Here is a 19,565-nt window from a genome sequence, read left to right as displayed (position 1 = left end):
ACACCTGAGAGAATTATTCTTCAAGAAAACATGGACTGTGTGAGGTTGAGAGGACTCTGTTTTATTTGAAAGTCACACAAACAAGGAAGGTTGGTACATTTCCCAATCTGAATGATCACTTCTTTTAGATATTTGAATGATCAGCTGTATCAAAACAACTCCCTCTCTTCTGTCTGTGTTCAGGAGAGGAAGCATGGCGCCGTGCTGCTGCTGCTCCGGTAGCCTGGTTAGCAGGGCGGGGCGATATGACCTCAAATCAATATCACGCTTAAAGGCAGGGTTGGTCATTTTCTAAAAGTAGCCTGATGTTGAAAGTAGCATTCCCTCAGTGCTGCGTCTGCAGTCAGGAGCAGTCCTCCTCAAATGATTTCCATGTTTTCAGGAGTGCAGATGTAAAAACGGCTGTGATGTCTGCTTTCAGTTTGACAACTACACACACTCACAATGTGTGTTTCATATTTCATTTTGAATTGATCCTTTATGAATCACTCTGTTTAATAAACATGAACACACACATGAACAAACAGGATCCTGTGGACATGCATTAATGGAGAGGTCTCAGAGTGAGGGGGCGGCCCACAGCGAGCGCTCCAGAGCAGTTTTGGGGTTCAGTGCCTTGCTCAAGGGCAGCAGTGCTCAGGAAGTGGACTGGCACCTCTCCAGCTACCAGGCCAGGGACTTGAACCGGCGACCCTCTACCGCAACTGCCGCCCCCATTTCAATCAAAGACAAACACAGTTCTATGTGAGATGGATATACTTGTATCTTCAAACACACACACACTCTTTGTTCACACACAGGAGGCAGAGAGCACCTCCGTACCAGCAGTGGATTATCTCAGGAATGGTTTTTATTCATTCATTCATTTAATGAGGTGCAATAGCGTGACAAACTGGTGACATATACATGACAAATAAGGCACAGAAAAAACAAACAGACAAGGTCAGGACAGCAACGACAAAATACAATAAGAAAAGAAAGACAGCAAAAATACTGAGACATCAACAGACAGACTACAACTGATCTTTCTTTGTTCCAGCCCGCCCCTCGGTGACCTCTACCCTACAGTAGTTTATATCTGAATGCCTTACAGACCAGTTTCTCTCTCTTTAGAGATCAAACCTGAACAGGAGTGTGACCCGGCCGGGGCTACGTGTGAATCTGGCTCCAGCAGAGTCATCAGGCTGCTCACTTTGAAGCAGCTGGATAAGAGCTCGGCTGCTGTTTGGATCAAGCTTTGAATCTTTGTCCAGCAGGTGTTTAAAATGAGCTGACAATCAAACAGACCATCAATTCAAATCCAATCAAACCTCCTCTGCCATCAGTTTTATTTTTCAGACAAGTGAGCAGACTGAAAACAGGAACTGTAATGTATTATTACTACTCAACGTTTTCACATGTAGGTGGCTCTGACTGCTGCGTTCAGGGACATAATAATAATCAGTGAGGACGTTCATGTCCTGCTCTGAATCGTCTTCAAGAAATATTCAAATGTTTAATATTATTTATAGATTATATGCAAGCATACTGAGACCTGTCTTCTGTTGTAAGGATATTATTTAGTCTATAATGTGTCAGAATATAAGTAAATATGACATAGATTGATCAACTAAACAGGATGTTTCTCAGTTTTGACGTTGAGCCCCCGAGAGGTTTACCAAACATTTAAGTCTTGCTGTTGGGAAATAAAACTTACAGATAAGATCAATAAAAAACAAATTGGATAATTTGAAACAAGAGTACAAATGTTTGGATTCTGCTGATTGTTCCAAATGTTCTGGTGTTGGCGGTGATGGAGTTGAAATCTGAAAGTTCATGCAAAGATAATAATCATATTTCTATAAAACAGCTGTGACATGGATCACATGTTAGTGTTAAAGTCTTTAAAGGTCTGATTAGTCTCCTTCATGGAGCTTCAGTACAGATAGGCCTACTTTGACTTTACTGGAATACTTTGATTTGTCAGAGAGGAATTTCAGTCAGGAGTTTGAACTTCTGCTGGATCTCCTTCACACACCCTCATCTTCTTCCTATCCTTCATATATTCACAGATATATGCATGTATTCAATTCATTAAACTTCCCTTAATCCTCCAAAGTCTGTCACAGAGCCGGCCCTAACCATTTTGGTGCCATAGGCATGATTTCTGCGGTGGCCCCTTAAATTGCAGCCAGTTTGACCACCAAAGACAATATTCATAGACTTCAAGAAAACTGGCATACATCTTTATATTTAACAGAATTTATTTATTTTAAAAATAAAAATACTTCTAAACAAACATAAATAAAATGGTAATAACTAATATTTCTTATAAATAACTACAAATAGCACGGCACTAAATATTTGAATAACAATTAGGCTGGGTGTCGTGAAAAAGTATGTGCCTGTTAAAGCAGCTTTCAGTTTGCAAACATTATCATGAATGACAATTAATTTAACTTAATATAGGCTACATGTCAGCAGAAAAGATGCATGGCAACGAATATATTCTATACCAGAACAGTTATATTTTAAATTATATACGCAGGGCAAAAAAATGATATAAAAACTAATAATATTTAAATCTAATAATATAAAAAACTAATAATGGGCTTAGGTTACTTTCTGAGTCTCTCTCAGTCAGTGAGTGATTCGTGTCGGAGCTTCAGTCAGTGAACGAAACACTGAACGTGAACAAGAGAGACAGTGAGTCACCAGCCTCAGTCACACACACACACACACACACACACACACACACACACACACACACACACACACACACACACACACACACACACACACACACACTATACTGACTGAAACACGATGGTTAGTGGATGTTAAAACAGTCAGCTGAGTTAAATTAAGTTGGATATAAAAGCCGTTTGTAAACTGACAGCAGATATAAAAAACACAAACATTAAATGTTCAATAATATATTTTCTACTTCCTCAATTTTGGAGACATGAGAGGGAGAAGTAGGGGCGGGCTTTAATGTCACAGAGCTCCTGACCGACTCCTCCTATTGGTTCAGTCAGTAGGTATCACTGACATGAGAGGAGAGGGAGGGCGGGCTTTAGAGACACAGAGCTCCTGACCGACTCCTCCTATTGGTTCAGTCAGTAGGTATCACTGACATGAGAGGAGAGGGAGGGCGGGCTTTAGAGACACAGAGCTCCTGACCGACTCCTCCTATTGGTTCAGTCAGTAGGTATCACTGACATGAGAGGAGAGGGAGGGCGGGCTTTAGAGACACAGAGCTCCTGACCGACTCCTCCTATTGGTTCAGTCAGTAGGTATCACTGACATGAGAGGAGAGGGAGGGCGGGCTTTGAGAGACTCTTACGGTCTGGAGAGAGAGAGAGACGGGAGAGAGGAGAGAGAGTTGAGAAATGAACGACTCTTCTCAGTAAGTGATTCAGTTCAGTTCGTTCACCCAGATGATTCGTTTTAAACGAATCCTTCATGACCGACACATCACTAGAAGGATCGACAGAAATCAAGAAGGAACAAAGAAACAAAACAACTTTACATTTCAAGCTTTTCCGTGAGAGAATACAGGAACACGTTTAGTCTAATGCGTGCAATCTATGTGTGGTTGTAAACAGCTATTGGGAACAGAAGATAAAATATTTATCAGTAAGAATCTGCCGATCTATGAGACCCATCCAAAAGGCCGATCTATTCACTTCAGTTCTATGCCATTCTGTGTTTAAGGCAAATGTGCACACTACAGGTTTGCACTGGTATTCTGTGCACTTTGGAAGGTGGAGCAAACATAAAATGGAGGAAGCTAACAACAATTTCTTCAAGAAACAATGGTAGAAGCAGCATGGTCAGTTGGTGTAACTGGTTGGAGTCAATTGGTGTAACCAGTATTTCTCATAAACATATAATAAAATACAGGACAATTAAAGTGGAATAAAAGTAGTCCTCTACTGCAGTGAAATAACATGGTTTTTTTTAAACAATTTTTACATAATTTGCCAAAAATTAATTAGAAAACAGAAAAAGTGTTTTCAGCTCTGTGTCCCGCTCACTATTGAAAAAGGGCATAACTTGTAAATTTAGGGATAATCCTAATAAAATCTAATTTCTTGTGCTATTTTAAAATGAAGTAATTACAATCATGAGTACACTTACACTCACATACTCTAGATGTATAAAATATTCAATATTCTTTTTTCAGTGGCTACACCACTTGACATTTTTATGTCCATTCTGTCTTACCTTTTGAACAAAATGGTGTGAATGTCATTTTAAAAAACACAAAACCAACATGAATACAAATCTCACATTTTAATGAACCTGATGCATGCTTTCAAAGTGTGTTTTTAAAAGATTTTTGAATTGGTCATCTGAACAACCCTTATTTATCACTGACCCTTATTTTTATTTTTTGATTGTATTTTGATAAACTTTATTAATCCTTGAGGGAAATTTGTTATTTTTAGGGACATGCTTCTCACACACATGAATCACACGCATGCACAAACAGGACCTGTGGACATGCAATGGTGGAGAGATGTCAGAGTGGGGCTGCTACAAGCTGCTAAGCAGAGAGTGCACCAGAGCAGTTGGGGGTTTGGTGCCTTGCTCAAGGGTACCTTGGCAGTGCCCTGGCACCTCTCCAGCTACCAGACCAACTTCCAGATTTGGTCCACACCGGGACTTGAACCGGCGACCCTCTGGTTCCCAACCCAAGTCCCTACGGATGAGTTACTGCCGCCCAAATGTGATGTTTCTTTGTTTCTTCAGCTTGTTGTACAAAGTGGAGATAGCGATGTATTAATAATATCCACATCTGTGATTTAAATGTTCTGCTTTGACTTGTGTCAACAACACCGGATAAACTTTTTTTCGGCTCACCGTGAGCCGTTTATCGACGGTCCTCTGTGTGCTGTGTTGCTCGTCAATACAAAGCACCACACATCCGCGTGTCCACCTTTAATACAAAAGTATAGATGTCAAACTGTTTGCAGGGGGAAACTGAAATTTACAGAGCAAATAGTGAAATAGTAACCGGATGCAGTGTGGACAGCCAGTGTGTGCGACGCCACACAACATATTAAATAGTAAAGGTCGGGTAAAAAATCAATACAGTATTGTATCGTGATATTTTATGTGGCGATATTATATAGTCTCATGGCAGCCAAGTATTCATATTTTTAATATGATGTTTTATTTATGCTTTTTTATTTTTTAACTGTTGAAGGGGTTTCACAATTATTTTTGAACAAGTTGTATTGTTAAGAATTCATGTTCAAGTTCAATTAGACTGAAATACAAATAAAAAGACTGAAGTGAGATGAACAGACTGAGAATTTTATCTTATTTGACAAAATGATTCTTGATTTAGTTTAGTGTAGTGGATTTAATATGCAGTTCAAAATATATTGTATCGCAATTCTCAGCATATCGAAAAATGTTTAAAATCGCAATAGAATCGTATCGTGTCTCAAGTATCGGGATAATATCGTATTGTGGGGACTCTAGTGATTCCCACCTCTAACATACAGCGCTCACTGGTTGTTGTAAGAGGGGGAGTGGCCTATTCAAGACAGGGCATTAAAAAAAAAATGACACCTAGGCTGACTACTTTCATAAAACTGTTTAGGTAACATTAACATCCTCACGTCAATTGATTCACTCGTTATCCAAAACATTTTAATCAATTATATATTTATAATAAAATGATGAGATCCAATGGCAGTTAATGTTCGAATACTGTTATTATTTTTAATTATTTTTATATTACGTGTTCAACATCTTCTAAGATTATACAAGAAAAAAGACCAGATAAACAGTTGAGCATATGTCAGTGAACTATGAGGGCAAAAAACAATAACAAAATAATCTTTCATGAATCATAATCAAGGTAAACTGTTCAATTAATCGTGATGTTGATTTGAGGCCCAGCCCTATCACTCAGATCAACTTCTACTATTCTTCTTTTAATGTTTCTAACATCTAATAGACAATTAAAAAGTTATCTTTCACAATGAAATATTGACACGTTATGACCTGTTTCTGTCTGAAATAAAACATACATAAAATGTATTTTAAAAGACTGAAATGACTTCCTGTTTGTGCCCACCTGAACAACTTTAACACTGACTTCTTTTCACTCAGATATTGAATTGGGATATAACGCCAGTGTATTTATTTTACACCATGAAGATACATTTTCCTCTGATCCATGGATCACATGTTGCCCGGTACCATGCGGGGTGATCTGAACAGATCATGGATCATCTGGGAACTGTTTCTCCACACGTCTGACATCCACAACATTGCTGAAGGGAGGTGATCCCAGCTTACTTTTTGAAGTTTTCTGACTGACTATCTCAACCTAGTTAGTTTGAATTAATGCATTTTACTGTGAGCTCAGCAGAGAGGTCATGAAGAAACCTGAACTGATGATGGTTAACCATTCATTTCATTTCTAGTAACAAGGGGAGGAGAAACTCTGAGCTGATATGGGTTTCCAATAAAACAATAAAACTGAAAGTTTCTGTCAGTCGGAGCTAAGACTCCATTTTGAGTCGACAGAGCAGAAGGACAAACATCTGAGACAGGGTGAGTTTAATTCAACATTATTATGACTTTACTGTTAAAACCTCAGGTTAATATTGAGTAATACACTTTGAATAGAAAAGCAAAGGAAACGGATCAGATACAGTACGGGATCAGCTCTGTGAATGTGGAGTACTTGTTGTTTCTCAGCTTTTGTTTGAAAAGTAAAGTCAAGTAAAAGTTGTGTAGCTAAAAATCTAAATCGTCCTTAATCAGAGATGTTTGTCATGACTCCTGCGGTCTAAACTAGCAGTCAGCGTTACTGGTTTTCTCTCAGATTAAATAAAGTCCTGAGGACGACAGTGCTTATGTTCCACAGTATTTAATTTTATAAGCTAGATATTCTCCACTTCCTCAAAGTAGACATTAAAAAATAATGCATCCTAATAAAATGTAATCACTAAATACAGCCTCAATAAAACATCTATCTGAGCAAAGGTCGGTTTTATGACGTGGTTTGATCCCTACAGGCATGAAGAACTTTGTTTTATATCCCTCTAGATATAAAACTGTTGGTCCAAAGGTCATGATTTCTGTTAAATATTAACATATTGCTTTAATGTTTGAGGTTCAAGACCTTGTTATTGTCATTATTCAGTGCAGGATTGAAGAGACACAGGAAGGATAATTGAAAGACATTTATATTAAATCCTAAAACTAGACCAGGGTCAAATACCAAGCAGGGAGTCACATCAGACGGACAAATAAGATGAAGATACAAACAAGCTGCACTGATGAGTTGGATCAGGTACTAAAGGAGACGGGAAGAGAGGCAGAGTCACATTAAGGATCACTTCAGGGGGCGCTGGTATCCAAGTGGTTACTGCGCACGCCCAATTAATCAAACCTGAGGTTCTTTCCCACATCTCATTCCCCACTCTCTCTCTACCTGCTTTCTGAATCTCCAATAAAGACATAAAAGGACCACAGTAAGGACCACCGCCCAGGAAGCTGAACTACATTAGTTTTGTATTTCAGCTGGATGTCAGCGTGGTACTGTAATCTCTGTTCACTTTAAATCTAAGCCTGCTGTACGGGTTGTGCCTGTTAGTATTTATTTTCACATAATCATTCACTTGAATCATTTAGTGGATATATCATTTTAAATCTGTCGACCATCTAAGGGTCATTGGTTTAGGTCTGTGTGGATGTAACAGTTTGTGTAAGACTCTCATAGCAGCAGATCTATTTTTGGAGAGGAGCCGAGTGTATGTTGTGAGCTTAAATGACTTGAATGTAGATATCTGACAGTTTCAAGTGAAGGTAATGTCACCTCTCTAGCCTTTTAGAAGTCTTCCCAAATGGTAAAAGAATTTGTAGGCTGTACCAGCTAACAGAATATAACAGGACCGTTAACATGAAAAGTTTGTCAGCCATTTGTGTTCTGTTGCTGTTGTCTGACCTCGGCCCAATAAATTCTAAGATAAGCCACTGTCTGTTTCACCATTTCATCATTGGACATTTACAGCAGAAACATCATGGCGTCATGATGTTCTTACATGCTTTTATATTTTGATATCTTTTTCTCTATATGGGTAATGTGCAATATATGTTGTGTTTTATACATGGGTCTGTACTTTTCTGTTGACATGTCGATGTGTTTTTCTATTGTTTTTATGGATTCTACTGTGAGGCCGCTGAATGTGTGCAGCACTTTGAGCCCAAGACAAATGTCTGAAGTTATAGTATTTACAGCTGCTCCTTTGAGCCCAAATCAACGCCACAGCGCTCTTCTTTTCATCATGTTGGACTTGAGACAGCGAGGCGTCAGTTTAAACACACCTGAAGCTGGTTGACCCGCTGTTAAAGAGATGCTAGTCTGTGCTCTGTTAATCATGTTACACCAAGCAAAGCCATTCCAGCATATAGAGCACCATTGTGACCCTCGCTCTGCCACTGTGGTCGGTAGGTTGAGCAAATTCACCCGCCACTGCAAAAAGACACCCGTATGTGACGAGTGCTGATTTCCAACCCTGTTTTATACACTTCTAGTTGTACAAATGTCCTAAAGGTCATGGTTGCTGTTAAACACTAACATGTTAGTTTAATGTTTAAAGTTTAAGACTCAATGTCTTGTTATTGGCATTATTCAGGGCAGATCAGACGGACAAATCATGTTAGGATCAAAACAAACTGAGGTGCTGCATCAGGTACTTAGGCAGACAGGAAGGAAGAGAAAATCAAATGAAGGATCACATCAGGTAATGAGATGTGGACACTTGACCATCTCCGTCTTTCACATTTTTCCTGCTTGTGTCTCACCTGTTTGTTATTTTGTCCTCAGGTTGTTTTACCTGCATGAACGTCTTTTATTGTCCTCTGATCAATCTGGAGATCAGAAGATGAGTGATCGAGGAGACAAAGAGGAGGACAGAGCAGAGTCTCCTCTGTCCAGCTGTCTCTCTATGAAGAGTGACTGGTCTAAAGATCGTCCTCCAGCCTTCAGTAATGAACCAGGACCCTCAGATCCACAGTAAGAGAACTTTTTTTAATCATCAAACTGTCAAGCTAAAAAAAGAGTCCTGAACACCATAATGTGTTGATTTTCTTGTTTTTAATCATCAACCTGCACACAGTGATCATACAGAGAAAGTCACTGAACTCATAACAACATACTAAGGATTATATATATGTATTATATGTTTATAGATCAGATAATATGATTTCAGTATTGACTCTTTGGTTGTGTATCTAGTCGTCTTCTCTGTGATTCTGCAGGAAGAAGTCTTTTAAACTGATCCTGAAGTTTAGTGAGATCTGCTGTGATCGTTTTCTTTCAATCATTTTTTCTGTTGTGTCCACTCTTTGTTTGTCTTTTTTTATTTTTTTAACATGACTACACAATAAGATCTTTTTTTTTTTTACTGAAGTACCGTAACATCCGGTGTAAGATGCACTTTTAATACCTGTTTTTTTTCATCTTAAAAGTTGGCTGGGTCTTATACAAAGGTGCAACTAATATACCAGTATAAAGTGTTGACACATGAGCCATCATTACCGCGGGTGCAGAAGTCACCATCACTGGGTGCAACCAGACGTGATTAAAAAACCATCCCCATTCATTGGGCCTGATTTACTAAAGGTTTGTGTGTCTTAAAACGTGTGCAAACTTGATACCACCAGCAAAAAATGTGTTAACTGATCTACTAACGGCGCGCAGTGAGGACTGAATCTTTCATATGAACAAAACACCCATTGACCATTTAGTACGTTTGACTTAATGAATATTCAATATGGGGCGTTTCTGTCCTAGAAAGGAGAAAATGTAAACAAGTTAAGTTAGTACACGTGTTGTGATTTACCAAGCAGACAAAAACTGAGGTGATTGTGACGGTGTCTGAATTGAACACCTTTGAAAAGAAGGTGCTAACCCAGGAGACCAGTGTTACACACAACAGACTGCTGTTATTGAAGTTAGGAGGAGACATAGGCTCAATCAAAGAAGGCATACAGATCACGTTATTCTCCACACATGTTAATATGTTTGGAATGACAGCAGGAAACACCATGATTAAACTATATTGTTGCCTATTTAAACAAAACTGAACATTCACAGCTTCTGCATTCTAAAGAATTTCAACATTGATGTTTATTTCTTCCTGTTTCCCTCTTCTCACCAACATTTTATTTTAAAGAGTAACTAAACCCTAAAACCACTTTGTTCAGCTCTAAACCTCTGTATCTGAGTATTAAGTAGTGTTATGGATCAATCCAAGTCCCAATCTCCACATTTGAGTACAAAGTATTGAAATTCTAAATATTGTGTTAGAAATGTGCAGAGTGTCTGCCCTTCTGTTTGAAAAACTCTAACGGCTGTGTGGAGTACAGTACTACGTAGGAGTGAATTACTACGTCACCAAACCTATTAAAGCCTCGTGACTCTGATTTCTCCTGCTTATTCTGCTCCGGTCCCCGGCATCATAACGTGCCTCTCCTCGTTCTCTCTCTCTCCTCACTCGCCCCCCCCACCCACACACATGCGCACTGAGCCGTTCACAGACAGACATACTCTGCTCGTATAACAGGGGTTATTTGTCTAAAATGTAAAAGCCATAAATCCTCCAGGGGGCCTCGTGTACCATTCAGAAATGTCCCCCATCCTCTCCTGCACCTCACCGTCCTCGTCATCAGCTGTCTCTGCTCTCGCTGCCCCTACTAACGGGTCAATACGATACGGATCTGGAAGTCCGTGTTCGTGCTCTATTTGAGAGTCTACAGGAGACTCTGGAGGAGAGAAGTCTTTGACTTCAAATGACATTTCTGTGGCACACGTGCCATTGCTGCTTACGGAGTCGTCGCTCATGGCTAAATAACCTAGCTAAACCTACCGCTACTGTTTTTATTTGTGTGTGTGGGGCAAACATTGTATCATGTTGCGGCTGATAACGGCGCCAAGAAGTGAGTGGGCGAGTTTACCCCCCTGCCCCCCTCCCTCTCCAAGTTGATACATTGTAGGGATGCAACAATACGGTCAGCCCACGGTTCAATACGTACCTCGGTTTATTGGTCACGGTTCACGGTTCGGTTCTGACGGGCCGGGCCGTTAAAATGTTTCCAGTGTTTTAGGCACATTTTACAGAACATCAAGGGATTTAGAAAGAGAGCTACTTTTTTCATTTTAAAACTATTTATTTGACTTTGAAGCAAAACAAATTCAGGTGCTCTCCTTTCAGCCTATTGCAAAGTCAGATTAGATTTGAACATGAAGTAAACTACAATTAGCTCAATGAATGTCAACAAAAAAGTGCATTGGTGGCACACTGTCATATTTCTCTTTTAGTTACGATTATGGCTCCTCTCTTATTCTTGTAATGTTCAGTATTGTAAATATTTGGAGTATTAACAGCAGATCAAACCATTTAAGAACATTTCAAAAGACATCAAACGTCACACTGAAGGTTCAGACGGTTTATGAGCAGTTTAGAGTTTTTAATAAGAGCAGTGAGGGTGATGTGCAGACAGAGGAGCACTCAGTTGATGTTGACAGACATCAGTTAGTTAACAGACAGCAGCCTGCCATGTAGTTCACATACTTCACTGGTTAACATGGAAACTGTAGAGCACATGATCAATTTCACTTTTTCTTTCTTGTCCGTCCACTTATATGCGTAATGGCACGTTCCCCGACTCTCGCTCACCCGTATAGCTCTCTCTCTCTCTCTCTCCCTCTCACGTTCGCGGACCCACAGTTATCTTCTAATGCATGTTTTTGACATAATGAGGGAGAGAGGCTTTCAGAAAAACGCCGTTTGTGGTGGTTAATATACCTGGACGAGTGGGAAACACTGCGCTCTACATGTTTAGTGCTCCACACTATCAGAAACTGGTCTGTAGTGAGACGCTACTTGAGCAATGACTGCAGCCTGTATGATCTATAGACTGTCACTGTACCGGCCCTTCAGGCAGCCCGGCCCACCTGCTCCTCTCTGCTCCTCTCTGCTCCTCCCTGCTCCTCCCTGCTCCTCCCTGCTCCTCGCTGCTCCTCGCTGCTCCTCCCTGCTCCTCCCTGCTCCTCCCTGCTCCTCGCTGCTCCTCGCTGCTCCTCCCTGCTCCTCCCTGCTCCGCCATGCTAAAAGTAATGTTGTTGTCAGCGTCACCAAAACTTTAGCGTGTGTTGATTGGCTATTAAAGAGTCCATATTCTGCCCTTTTTGGGGTTCATGTATTTAATCTATGTTCCTACTTTTGTACGTTCACAATAGATAAAGTTCTAAAAAAGTGTCTGTTTTCATGAACTGCTCCTCCTTGCTCCCTCTACGCTCTGAGTCTGTCAGCTGCACTCTGTTGAGCCCACACTGTTAGACCCCACGTGGGCCAAGTCTGCTCTGATTGGTCTGCCGACCCGCTCTGTCGTTATTGGTCAGTTGCTCAGCACGCTTCTCTGAAATTTCAACATGAGCTGCAGGGCCACAACGAGCCAATGGGCTTAGATCAGTGACGTCGCACTGACACATTTTTATCGAGGGGGGCTCGAACCGAGCGTTACATGCAGCTAATGCTACAACTAACAGGAGGACGTAGGAGAAGCCGCGTTTCCGCGGACTTTGAATTTTTGCACATAGATGTACCTAAACATGCACAGGACACTTAGAAAACACACTAAAGAGCAGATAAAACCAGAAGAAGAAGAATATGGGACCTTTAACTCACTCGGTGGGCGGGGTTTCCTCATCCCTGCGCGCTGACTCACAGGCACACACAGACACACACAGACAGAGCCAATTTAGAGAGAAATACAATGCACGGAAACTAGTTAAATGCCAAACCGTTAAAACCGCAAATTCACAAGTCAGTGTTGAACCGTGGATGTCGTACAGAAAGGTTCATTATTTATTGAGAATTGTTGCATGCCTAATACATTGACATTCTAAATGCATTTTTTTAAATTCCAGGGTAGAGCACTACAGCTGAAAATATGAGGTTTAGTTACCCTTTAAACTTGGGATTTCCTTTTTCTCGGTCTGTGCGTCTCTCCCCCAGCTCATGCGCTCCTCTCCATAGTGCGCTCGTCTCCTCCCTCTACAGCCCGCTGCTGCTACGCTTGGATGGGGGAACCTCACCACTGCTTGTACCCCCGTCTTAGATACCTCTTAGGAAGAGCATTTATGTCCGATCAGACACAGCGCTGGCCAGCTGTCTGCTGCTCAACAATGTTCTGAGTGTCGCGCCTGAGCGCCACAGAGGACACAGCTCACACCTCCTGCACAATGTATGACAATTCATCTTCAAAAGATGAAGAAAACAGAGGCCCTCTTTAATGCAGAGGTTTTCTTATAAGCCAAATTTTCTTTTTGTAAATATTCAGTTTTATCTGCTAGAACTCAAAAATACTGTACGTTCATTTGCCTCTTCCACTGATACCTATTTTGCGCTTGCCGTCGTCCTGCTTTCCGTCCAAACTCTCCGTGACGTAAACCAGTAGAATACGCAAAAACCCAACTTAAATAGTACCGCCTCCACAAGGTTTGCACCTGGTGTCATTCACGCAAACTTTCTTAGTTGATCACCCGAAAAACACACACTCACCAAACGAGCAATTTTTTGGAGTGAACACACAGTTTAGTTCTCTTTACTTGGGACTTTAGTAAATCAGACCCTCAGTGTATTAAGAGCTGAGTGCACGCTGTTCTGGGAAAGACAGCGACACAGACCAGTCTGGCTGCGCTACTTTTTCAAAACTTTTCCCTCAAGAGGTCATAATAATGAATTTACAGAAAACTGTAGGATATTGTTCCATAAATAAACCTTGTTGAACGCTCTTTTGATTGAAAGAGTCCTTTATTAAAGTTAAAGAGAAACAAGCGGAGTCGGGCAGAGAGATCACAAGCTAGGAGTCTCTGCTTCACAACTTTCCCTGCAGGCTGAGAGCTCGACTACCGTACTGTAGCTGGTAGGAGAGCAGACTCCACAAAGAGAAAACAGACTAAAAGGGTGACAGAGCTGAACAGTAACTGCAGGTTTTGGACTTGAACACAATAAAAACTGTCACGCAGGAAGACAGTGTGAACTTTATTTTCTCTCTGAGAGACCTTCAAAAACACAACGCGTCTTATACCAGTACAACTTATATTTCAGATTTTACGTTTTTTTTTTAAACTCCTGCACATGCTCAGTGTGTAGGTCACGACACAGCTCCTGCACATGCTCAGTGTGCAGGTCACGACACAGCTCCTGCACATGCTCAGTGTCCACACAGATACTACATCTGGAACAATGAGGACATTCTCTACAAAAATGAATCCCTGTTTTTTGAAAACTGGTTGAAAATAACATCACACTTGTAGGTCAGTTATTGGACTCAGATGGTAGACTCTATGGTTACACAGACAGACTGCTGCACATGCTCACTGAGGAGGACATGGCACACCTTTTTAAAACACTGCTTTTTGTGGCTTTATTTGATTTAGTCCACCACTGGTTTCTAACTGTCAGTCTCAGTTTTCACAGCTTTATGATTTCCCTTATCTCCACAGAATAACAAAGGGGTCTACTTCATCAGGAGAGTCCTCCTTTCCCCAGTGTGGAGAACGAGGACTGCAGATATCCAGTAAGTTCAGCACTGTAATAAGTAAGACTGAAGTCATTGTGTCTAAAAACAAGACAAAGCAGTCAGTATTTTCATTGATATATAGTTAAATGAAACATTTACATTTTATCTGATTCTTGCTGTCAGTTTATATTCAGTATATTTTATTTCTCTTGTAGCAGCACACATTTATTACACGGATGTTTTTGTGTTGTGTGCTTAATGTGTAATAATGAAAATTTTTGTATTTGATCATTTTATAAATCCAGTCTCAGGATATGTTTCTTCTCTTTCAGTAGATAGAGGTCTGCAGGAGGTTACAGATGAACTTAAGATCAGTCTGAGGAAGAGATGTGAACATGTGACTGAAGGAAGTGAACATGTGACTAAAGGAAGTGATGAAACAGGAAGTAGAACCCTCCTCAACAGGATCTACACTGAGCTCTACATCACAGAGGGACAGAGTGAAGAGGTGAACACCCAACATGAGGTGAGACAGATTGAGACAGACTCTAAAAAGAAGACCCTCCATGAGACTCCAATCAAGTGTCAGGACATCTTTAAAGCCTTACCCGACCAACAGAACCAAAAGACAAGAGCTCAACCCGACCAACAGAACCAAAAGACAAGAGCTCAACCCGACCAACAGAACCAAAAGACAGAAGCTCAACCCGACCAACAGAACCAAAAGACAGAAGCTCAACCCGACCAACAGAAACCCATCAGAGTGGTTCTGACAAACGGCGTCGCTGGTGTTGGAAAAACCTTCTCAGTGCAGAAGTTCACTCTGGACTGGGCAGACGGCTCAGAGAACCAAGACCTCAGTCTGGTGATCCTGCTTTCATTCAGGGAGCTGAACTTGATCAGAGATAAGGAGTACAGTCTTCTTGAGCTGCTCCGTGTTTTCCATCCAACATTACAGAAGGTCACAGCAGAGACGCTCGCTGTCTGTAAACTGTTGTTCATCTTTGACGGCCTGGATGAAAGCAGACCGTCGTTGGACTTCACAAACAGGAAGGTTGTGTCTGATATCACAAAGAAATCACCGTTAAACACACTGTTGACAAACCTCATCAAGGGGAATCTGCTCCCCTCAGCTCTCATCTGGATAACTTCTCGACCTGCAGCAGCCAATCAGATCCCTCCTTCATGTGTTGACAGGGTAACTGAAGTACGAGGCTTCACTGACGCCCAGAAGGAGGAGTACTTCAGGAAGAGGTTCAGTGATGATGAAGATCTGTCCAGCAGAATCATCTCACACATCAAGACATCCAGGAGCCTCCACATCATGTGTCTGATCCCGGTCTTCTGCTGGATCACTGCCACAGTTCTGGATCACATGATGAGCACAGAGCAGAGAGGAGAGCTGCCCAAGACCCTGACTGACATGTACTCACACTTCCTGCTGGTTCAGACAAAGAGGAAGAAGAACAAGTATGATGAGGGACGTGAGACAAGTCCACATGAGCTGATGGAGGCTGATGGGGAAGTTCTTCTGAAGCTGGGGAGGCTGGCGTTTGAACATCTGGAGGATGGAAACATCATGTTCTATAAAGAAGACCTGGCGCGTTGTGGTCTGGATGTCACAGAGGCCTCGGTGTACTCAGGAGTTTGTACAGAGATCTTCAAAACAGAGTGTGTGATCCTCCAGAAAACAGTCTACTGCTTTGTTCATCTGAGCGTTCAGGAGTTTCTGGCTGCAGTCTACATGTTCCACTGTTTGACAAACAGGAAGAGAGGTGTAGTGAAGGCTTTCCTTAAAGACAAAAACATCATTTGTCAAACTCCTGAAAGTGATGACTTATCCCTGGATGACTTCCTGAGGAGTGCCATGGGGAAATCCCTGAAAAGTAAAAATGGTCACCTGGACCTGTTTGTTCGCTTCCTTCATGGCCTCTCTCTGGAGTCCAACCAGAGACTCTTAGGAGGCCTGCTGGGTCGGAGAGACAACAGTCCAGAAATGATCCAGAGAGTCATCAACAACCTGAAGAAGATGAACAGTTATGATATCTCTCCTGACAGAAGCATCAACATCTTCCACTGTCTGACGGAGATGAACGACCTCTCAGTCCATCAGGAGATCCAAGAGTTCCTGAAGTCAGAGAACAGATCAGAGGAGGAACTCTCTGAGATCCATTGCTCTGCTCTGGCCTACATGCTGCAGATGTCAGAGGAGGTTCTGGATGAGTTGGATCTGAATAAGTACAAGACATCAATCCAGGGACGACAGAGACTGATTCCAGCTGTGAGGAACTGCAGGAAGGCAAAGTAAGTCCAGATGTGATTAAATATGAGTAAAAATAAGCCGTTTAGTTCTTCAAATATATACTATACAATATCTAGGTTTTTGAAAACAGTGTTTATCTGAAATATTAACAAACTCTTCAGTCACTTGTATTTTGTTCTAAGTTCTCTTGAGCTGCTTTAAATGCTGTGAGTGAAATATGAGAGAGAGAGAGGGAGAGAGAGAGACAGACGGAGAGAGAGAGAGAGAGAGACGGAGAGGGAGAGAGAGAGAGAGGGAGGGAGAGAGAGAGAGAGAGGGAGAGAGAGAGAGAGAGAGAGGGAGAGAGAAAGAGAGACGGCGAGAGAGAGAGAGAGATGGAGAGAGGGAGAGAGAGAGAGAGAGACAGAGAGACGGCGAGGGAGAGAGGGAGAGAGAGAGAGAGAGATGGAGAAAGACGGAGAGATTGATTGATTTTTAAACAGACCTTTATTTTTCAGTCTTCTTACTGTTCAACAATAATATACATTCCTAAAATTCACAGATGACATTCACAAAATAAACAGATGTTACATCAGCACATGTCCATGAACTAACTGATCGTGCTCTACAGAGCACAGCACACTGTCATGAGTCCACACTGACTGGAAAGTCTCCAGGTCCTGATTTGCTCTGTAGAAGCTGAAGTCCATAAACAACCTGGATTTTAACATTTGTACAAACAACAGCTTCACATCAACAACATCGTCTGGCTCCTCCACCTTCCTCCTCCTACTCATGTACACGGCCATCTTAGCCTGACCAAGAACAAAGTTTATCAGCTGGCATTTGTGTTTGTGTTGTCGAGTGTATTTAAAACCACAAATAAAAACCTGCTTAGTAAAAAACTCTTTAAAACCACTAAAAACCTTCTCCAGAAGATCAAACAGAGGTTTCAGCCGACTGCACTGTAAAAAACAGTGAAACACCGTCTCCCTGTGCACACAGAAAGGACACTGATCAACAACATTCATATTAAGAACAGAGATAAAAGAGTTCACAGCAATGATTCCATGCAGGATTCTCCACTGGAGGTCTGCATGTCTCTTACACAAGGGGGGTTTGTACAAAGACTCCCAGGAGGGTCTAAACTCAGGAGCTAGCCCCAAATAAGTCCTCCAGGGGGTGTCACTGCGTGCGTTCAGTGTCTTTTTATTCAAAGTCTTAACAATCAGTTTGTAAAGAGTCTTTCCTGCAGCGTTGGCCAGTAGAGGACCAGAACAGTCCTTCAGGTCTGCAGACAGAGTGAACTCAGGAAACGGGTCAGTTTGGTCAGGCAGCAGAGAACCGTCCCCATAGTCCGACATCAGAGACATCTCTTGTCCTGTCAGCTGATGTCTCCAGTGCTTCAGCAACCGATCAACGACTCTGGTCGACCTCACCCCCAGACGAGCAGCCAGACCAGCAGGACAGTCCAGCTGAGGTCCCGTCAGCTCCACCACCTGCTCCAGAGTGGAAATCCTGGCACTGCAGAACTTTCCGGACAGGCTCGGTCCAGCCCAGTCAGGAAGATGAAAACGACCTCCAAACAGTACCGGCTCTTTAAGCAGCCAGTACAAAGAGTGGGAGTGTCCCTGTCTCTGCCTGTTCACCAGACTCCACACGTTAAAAACACTTTGATAAAATCCAGTGACAGAGGAAATGTTCACTTGCTGTAAATCCATTAAAAACAGAGACGAGCTCAGCCCCAGTTCTCCAAACCGCTGTAGAAGACAGCAGGCCAGCGGTCTCCAGACCAGGTCTGCAGGCCCAGTGAGTAGTCTCTGGAGGAACTGCAGGCGGAGAGTAGCCCCCCTGCTGGCCAGGTGAACTAGTCCATGTCCTCCTTCCTCTTTAGGGAGGAAGAGCACACTCTGAGGAATCCAGTGTAACCTGTCCCAAAACAAATCAACTAACACTCTTTGAATGTTCCACAGGAGAGAGGACGGAGGGTCGATACAGGTCAGTCTGTGCCACAGGGCAGAGGAAACAAGGTTATTGGCCACAAGTACACGACCTTTAAAAGACATCTTTGGCAACAGCCACCTCCATTTATCAAGACGTCCTTTTACTTTTTCTAAAACACCCTCCCAGTTTTTACTGACAAAAGTTTCATTCCCCAAAAACACTCCCAAATATTTAAAACCTCCTGACTTCCAAAAGAGGCCTCCAGGCAGACTGAGCCGACCCCTCAGCTTCTCTCCCACCATCACTGCTTCACTTTTCAGCCAGTTCACTTTGGCAGAAGATATCGACCTAAACAAAATCACAGTTTCTTTTAAAACATCGATATCTCTCTGCTGATTAACAAGAATAATGACGTCATCAGCATATGCTGACAATTTAAAACTGACTTCTGAGGCAGGAAAACGAACACCAGAGAGACCTGACCTCAGTCTGTGAAGCAGGGGTTCGATGGCTAAGGAATATAAAATTCCAGATAATGAGCAGCCCTGCCTCACCCCCCTCTGTACACTAAAAGGAGCACTCAGGCCTCCGTTGATCTTTAGCACACTCGCAATGTCACGGTACAAAACCTGGATCTTAGCTAAGAAACATGGGTTGAACCCAAAGGCGGTTAGAGTCCGCCATAGATACTGGTGTTCAACCCGATCAAAAGCCTTTTCCTGGTCTAGTGAAATCAGACCAGTGTCTACAGCCAATGAACCAGAGACTTCCAAAACATGCCGAATAAGAGTGATGTTATCACTGATGAGCCTGCCGGGCACACAGTAGGTCTGGT

The 19,565-nt window shown here is 42.1% G+C and overlaps 1 protein-coding gene across 13 annotated transcripts in view; it reads left to right on the top strand.

Annotated features, from left to right (window-relative positions):
• Positions 1-6,421: 6,421 nt before the first annotated feature.
• The window catches only part of LOC114918953 (NLR family CARD domain-containing protein 3-like), a 107,319-nt gene continuing 94,175 nt past the window's right edge, over positions 6,422-19,565 (top strand). For 4 of the 13 annotated variants that reach the window (XM_065960156.1, XM_065960134.1, XM_065960151.1 and 1 more), the window contains exons 1-5: positions 6,436-6,558; positions 8,649-8,756; positions 8,840-9,028; positions 14,528-14,601; positions 14,877-16,848. In XM_065960156.1, the coding sequence (XP_065816228.1) occupies positions 8,740-8,756; positions 8,840-9,028; positions 14,528-14,601; positions 14,877-16,848 (2,252 nt within the window). In that variant the 5' untranslated portion in view covers positions 6,436-6,558; positions 8,649-8,739. The other 9 variants (XM_065960161.1, XM_065960126.1, XM_065960105.1 and 6 more) reach the window with 8 other exon arrangements.

This window comes from Labrus bergylta, chromosome 1 (assembly GCF_963930695.1).
Source record: "Labrus bergylta chromosome 1, fLabBer1.1, whole genome shotgun sequence".
NCBI classification, from domain to species: Eukaryota; Metazoa; Chordata; class Actinopteri; order Labriformes; family Labridae; genus Labrus; species Labrus bergylta.
This window is presented reverse-complemented; position numbering and strand designations above follow the sequence as displayed.